This window comes from Sinocyclocheilus anshuiensis, unplaced genomic scaffold (assembly GCF_001515605.1).
Source record: "Sinocyclocheilus anshuiensis isolate Anshui unplaced genomic scaffold, SAMN03320099.WGS_v1.1 scaffold888, whole genome shotgun sequence".
In the NCBI taxonomy this organism is placed as follows: domain Eukaryota; kingdom Metazoa; phylum Chordata; class Actinopteri; order Cypriniformes; family Cyprinidae; genus Sinocyclocheilus; species Sinocyclocheilus anshuiensis.
The window spans coordinates 209,406-216,363 of NW_015549648.1; the positions used below are offsets into that span (position 1 = coordinate 209,406).

The window sequence follows — 6,958 nt, forward strand, 5'->3', positions numbered from 1 at the left end:
CAATATCATTTCTATATGTAAATAGTGCATATTTATACAAAATAGTTAAATCTAACAGATATATAAAATATTATATATATAAAGTTTATATAAGTTTTATGTAAGTTATATATATAAGTTTGCCATAAGTTTTATATATATATATATATATATATATGTATATGTATGTATATATGTATATGTATGTGTATATATATATAGAAAAGGGAAAAGGCCTTATATATATAAAAGTAAATATATATATATATATATAGTGTATATATATATATACATAACATTGTATGCTGCCCATAGACAGCAAAACAACTCACTAGGTTTTGTTTCCATGTCTAATCTAACAATCTTTCTTCTTCTCTTTCTCTCTAAAGGAGTGATGAAAGATAAGGATAGCAGTCTGACATACGGCAGTCGTGTGGCTCAGCTCAGGAAGAACTTCAACACCAGTAATGCTCCATGTGTCAAACCACCGATCCCCTGCAAGCCCCCTCACCTACTGGCCTCCCCCTCTGTCAGATAAAAACAACACTGCCACACTGCACACCTGAAAAACATCCTAGTGTATTCAAAAACCTGCAAAACAAACTAAAAACACAGAAAGACTTGCGCATGTGAGCAGATCCAGGTGTGGACGCAGCTGGAGACGGACGTTGTACGGAAATCAAACACTTCTTATGACCCAGCTCAAGCCATCACTCTTCAGTTTTCACATTGTTTACAGAGGAACGTGGTCTCCAGAGGACTCAAAGATTTTTTCTACTGCCTTATATAGTTTATTTTTTTTATATCAACTTTGTTTCCTTAAGGGGAGAATGACCAAAGTTATTGTTTAATATTTTTATAGATAATGGCTCATCTTTTTTGTCTGGTAAATAACGGTGTTATATTGTATTAAATAAAACAACTGGTTTTAACTGGTTGTGTGAGCTGAATGCTAATGTAACTAGGAATGCTGTTCCAGGCCCTTCGATGTCTAGATAGATAGATGGTTGGGTGGAATGGATGGATGGACGAATAGATGTAAAATGTATTTCCATATTATCGCCACATGTTTGATAACTAAGCGGCATCTGGTTCATGATGGAGACAGTCCATCATTCCAGACTGTGAAACAGCAGCTGGGATAGTTATCATCCGTGTGTCCGACTGGTCGAGACAGACGGCAGCGCCGGGCCGTCATGCTGACCCTCTCGTCTCAAATGAGCTCATGCAGCTGAGTTACTGACCTCTCCCTTATCTCCCTCTATTCCGCGCTTCCTCTGAAGGATCAGGGTGGACAAAAAGAGACATGGAGGTGCATGGAAATAGAGGGAGCATAGATACAGAGGAAAAGATAGGGAAAGAAGGACATAGGGAGATGGAGGGAAGGTATACATGATCTGAAGGGGATGGGTCACTCAGTCTCATAAAATTTAGTTGATTTGCAGGTGATTTTTCTTTAAGATGGAATTAAAGTAACACCAGTACTGACTGAACCCTTCTGTTGAAACTGTGGCCTCATGGTTAGCACAGATGCTTAAGTGGTAGTCAGTGGGCAGTCTATATATATTGTTCAATTTAACAAAATTCTCATTACATGTATATAGTAATATATAAGTAATGTATATGACCATAACCATATTCAATTAGTATGACAGCAAAAGTTTGTATATATACACACACGTCAACATGATTCAAATCTTCCAATTCAACACAATTTTACATTCTTTTCAGATATAACTATAAACATATTTGGCTATAATGTTATTTTATATGTAGGCTAGTTCTCAGCAACAAAAAAATGACATTGACGTTTTACAAAGACTTTTAAAGTTGTTTTTAAAAAATATTTTAAATGCATTGGCATTCTTTTGAACTTTCTATTCATCCAAAAAAAAATCCAGAAAAAAAAGTATTATTTTAATGGCTGCTGAAAATCCAGCTTTTCCATCAATAAATTACATTTTAAAATATATTCAAATACAAAAGAAGTTTGTTAAAATTGCACCCTTGGTGAGCATAAATAAGTTCTTCCAAAAACATTTTTAAAAATCTTACCGACACCAAACAATATAGGCTATATATATGGAGCTGTTCTATTGGGACTGTTCTACTGATGAACGTTATGTGCAGTTATTTTCAGGGAAATGCACAGCTAACGTAGTTCCAGGCAAGTCTTTCAAAGGTCCTTACAGCCTACAACAGCAAAAGAGACAAAACCCACAATGACACCGATAAATATATTAAACAGCAAATAAATATATTAAACAATAGGATAAAAATGAAAAGCACCTACTCTATGTCCCGCTCTTTCCCACTCAAACACACAGTACAGCACACAAACGTGTTGTCAGTGCTGCTTTGATGATTTTATCTGTAAAATAGTTTAGCAACTTCAAAACTGCATGCCATTTCTCACTAACAAAGTAATAACGGCACTGTTCTTGAAGCAGATGAACTTACGGGTTTGCTATTACTTCGCTCTTAGACCCTGCTGCCGAACACTGTTGAAAGATGCACAGACTCCTTAATGTCTCTCTCTATCACTCTCTAAAAATAACTGCATTAGTCTGCATTTATCAATGGCTCAAGCATGGGCGGAACTTAACAACTGAAAGTTTTTACTAAATATTTGTTAATTAATAATGTTTTCAACTCAAAAGTAAATATGCACATAATGTAGTTATTTTAATATATTTTAAATTGTTATTTTGTAAATAAATTAATAGATAAAATTGAACTTAATGGCTTCCCCAATCTCATTTGTGTAAGAAGCTGTCGCATGACGAATCTGCATTTTGGCGGATAATAGCCTATGTAATATACTACTTCCCTGTTGCATGGCGTACATGGATATTTAGTGTTTTTTACAACATACAACAACTGCAGAGGAATCTGGACATAACCAAAATAAAGTCAGATGAAAATGCCGATGCTTGACGTCTCCAAACCCGGACAATTTCATAAAGGTGATCCGCAGGATGCTCCTTTGTAGCAGTTCAGTGTTTTACATTTATGTCAGGAAAAGGACCATTTACATCCAAATGTAATTTAATGCACACAGAACAGAACCTAGAAATAGATTTCAGAATATAAACTGCTTAATTGGCCATTTTCGGTAAGATTTAACATTACTAAATGTGTTTGTGTGCCTGCTTCTGTGCATTTAACTTGAATCATGTCCAACAGATATCTGTTTAAAAGCAGTGTAATTCACTCGTTGATTTGCTTAAAGTCTACTTTGCGATTCTGTTGACAAACATGTTTATAGTGCATTCTATTTGACGTGTTTATTGCTAGCGCGAGATTATCTTACTATAGGGAGATGAGAGGGTCTGTATTACTTACTATTGGAGAAAGTGTGATGGCTAACTTGGATCACATGTGCCTTAATAACCAATCACATTACAGCCTTGATGTCATTGAATTTCAGTGAGTTGTACGACACTGTCGCCGTTTACGGATACCATAGGAATAAATCAAAGCCACTAGAAGGCAAGCATGCAACCTTTAGCCAAAAAAGTGTAACGCCTAATGCTAACAGAAAGGAGACCAGAGGCTGTTTTTTTTTTTTTTAATGGATGTCAATGGAGGAGAGGCTTCACTATGCTGAATAAACAGCTTTTTAGAGAAAATAGCTAATCATTTAATGAATCGACAGCCTATCGGTAATCTTCAACATGTTTTACACTGAAAAAAATGCTGTTTTAAAAGAGAAGTCACTGACTTTTTGTAACAGGTGGGATTCAGCTTACGGCACAAATTCTGGGATTCAGGTTCCATTGCCAAAGCGGAAGCATTAGCATTAGCATTAGCATTAGCCGTTACACTTTTTGGGCTAAAGGTTGCAGGCTTGCCTTCTAGGCCCTGTCCCAAATAGCACTCTAAACCCTCACGGTTTTCCTCTGAGTCCGCACTTTTGTGACGTAATGGTGCTTTGACTGTCAAGTAGAAGTCTGCTGCGGAACTCCCCCCAGTGTAGGCTCGGCAGAAGTGCGGATCGAGGGCGCATAGTGGCCACAAAGGGGGCGCTCGCAAGCACCCTTCTGAATGCTAAAGTGACGAATGGGACACCTTACGGTCTCGTGGACTTTACGGACATGCGCATGTGGTGGCCATTTTAAGTCCGTAAGACCGCAAGTGCACATAAGGTGTTCGATTTGGGACAGGGCCTAGTGGCTTTGGTGCAGCCTTTACAAGTAATTTACCTGCAATGTATATGGTTGCCATGACAACCTCAGCGCTTGCATAAATTTGTACGTTTACTACAGAAATGCTAAAATGTATTTAAAAGTTTGACTGACCAAATCGACTGGTTTACCCCTCAGCCCCCGCACCCCCAAGCTCAAACGTCAAGCTACGTCTATGGGCTCAAGCCTCCATTACTAGTAATGTTAATTACTTTTGGAATTAACAATGGAGGTAATGGATAAGATGTGTAAGAAATTAGTCCTACACACAAAAGCGTTTTAAGGGGAAAAAATTACAAATGTCTTGAAATACAACATCTGAACAATGTCTTGAGGTGTGGTAAGCATAGTATATGTGGAATAATTGACTCTGGTCCGTTGAATTATAATGCACACACCCGACGCTTCGATTTGTGGCTGCTTCACCACCTCTGATGTGCATTATTTTCTAATTATACGACCCGTCCTAAAATATTAATTGCATATACAATATAATATAATATAATATAATATTTATTATTTTATACGGAAGAGGATTAGGGCCAAGCAATAATAAAAAAAATAAAACCATCTCGAGATTAAAGTCGTTAAATTTCATAAAATGTTGAGAATAAACTCATTAAATAACGAGAAAAAAGTTGTTAAATTGCGAGAAAAAAAGTCGAGATAAAATGTTGAGAATAAACTCATTAAATAACGAGAAGAAAGTCGTTAAATTGCGAGAAAAAAAGTCGAGATAAAATGTTGAGAATAAACTCATTAAATAACGAGAAGAAAGTTGTTAAATTGCGAGAAAAAAAGTCGAGATAAAATGTTGAGAATAAACTCATTAAATAACGAGAAAAAAGTCGTTAAATTGCGAGAAAAACCTCATAAAATTTTGAGAAAAAAGTAAAGAATTAACACACTCGTGTCATGTTCATTTAATCTCGTTGGACAGTGTTATTTAGCGTCTGCAGTGGGGTGGGTTCGTACGGAGAGTAATGCACTCAGTAGCGACCATAGACTGTATAAAAACATGGACGTAGTGTCCGTGACGTCCTTGTTGGCTTCACGAGAGAGAGCGGGAGGTTGCCGCTTGGTGCATTACTCTCCGTACGAACCCACCCCACTGCAGACGCTAAATAACACTGTCCAACGAGATGAAATGAACATAACACGAGTGTTAATTCTCGACTTTTTTCTCGCAATTTAACTACTTTTTTTCTCGTAATTTAATGAGTTTATTCTCAACATTTTATTTCGACTTTTTTTTTCCTCGAAATTTTAACTTGTTTTCTTTTTTCGAAGCATGAGTTTATTCTCGAAATTTAATGAGTTTAATCTCAACATTTTATCTCGATTTATTTCTTGAAATTTAACGAGTTTTTCTCGAAATTGAACGACTTTAATCTCGAGATGGTTTCATTTTGTATTATCTTGGCCCTAATCCTCTTCCGTAGTTTTTTGCTACTCACTTATTTACTTATTTATTTGACTGACGTCACCTCGGCCGAGGGGAGTTTAGTCATCCACATCGACTGCAAACACGCATTCAGGTCTGAAACGCCCACTTTTCATGATTCAGTCCATTCCCAATGGGCAAAATCACGTTTGATTTGAATATTCCGCTTGCAGTCAAGTAAAAGGGAATATAAATGTCATCTTGTGGGTTGTGTGACTAACTTCATTCTAATTTAACCCGCACAAACATCACTCAAAAATAGTGGCCAGATAATATGGGATATTAGATTTAGTGCCGATTCTCTCGATGATCTGATGCAACGAACCGGTCTGGATGTGTGTTTTCAGAACTCAAGTAACGATGGCTACCTACCGTAGAAATACCTCTGATGTGCGGATGGCGAGAGAACGGATTAATATTTCATAAACAGTATCATTGTTGTACGCGAGGCGCTGCAGAGTTTGGGGGAAGCTGCTCTGTATCTCCAGTCGATACTTTCTTTATGTCTGTCGTCTCTGTAGTGACCAAACCGGTGTAGAATTTTTACATGAGAGAATTGATATTCCCCCTCTCCCTCTCTCTTTCTCCCTGCTTCCCTCTATCTCGCTTTCTCTTCTAAGCTGCTACAAAGACCGCGACTGTTTTTCCGTTACACTCAAATGCTCTGAAGAAGCTTCCTGGAGGAAGAGGAAGGTGGGGGGTTTCTCTGAGCGCGAGGAGGACAGGGGTACTCAGGCATCGTAAACCTTTTAAACGCGCGCGCACACACAATTCCCTGCTGCAGTGGGATTCTCTGAAGGGAGATAAAAATAATCTGTTGTGCGCGGGAAGACAGAGAAGCCCATCACCACCTCCACCACTGTCACCCAGAGAGAAAAAAGCGAGAGAAAGGGAGGGAGAGAAAAAAAAGTGTGGTGGCGGTCTAGCGGTGTAGGCTGAACCTCGGCTCCAGTGACCCCTGGAGAGAGAGAGCGCTGTATGTGTGTGTGTGTGTGTGTCCCTGCAACATGTGACAGGGCTACACACACACACAAACACACACACACGCAGCCTCACCCCCTCAGGCAAGAGCGAAAGCGCCGATGTGTGAGTGTGACCGAATCCGTTCGGGGAAAACAATCCCTTCTGTGTGTGTGTGTGTGTGTCCCTGCAACATGTGACAGGGCTACACACACACAAACACACACACACGCAGCCTCACCCCCTCAGGCAAGAGCGAAACGGTCTGCAGCGAAAGCGCCAGTGTGTGTGTGTGACCGAATCCGTTCGGGGAAAACAATCCCTTCTCTGTGTGTGTGTGTGTGTGTGTGTGTGTGTGTGTGTGTGTGTGTCTCCGCAACGTGTGACG

At 38.8% G+C, this 6,958-nt stretch overlaps 1 protein-coding gene across 1 annotated transcript in view; it reads left to right on the top strand.

Annotated features, from left to right (window-relative positions):
• LOC107660162 (SH2 domain-containing protein 4A-like) overlaps nucleotides 1–902 on the top strand; it is a 16,634-nt gene extending 15,732 nt beyond the window's left edge. The window contains exon 6 of the mRNA XM_016449400.1: nucleotides 369–902. Coding sequence (XP_016304886.1) covers nucleotides 369–517 — 149 coding nt within the window. The 3' untranslated portion in view covers nucleotides 518–902. The remainder of the gene's footprint in view (nucleotides 1–368) is intronic.
• Nucleotides 903–6,958: the final 6,056 nt, after the last annotated feature.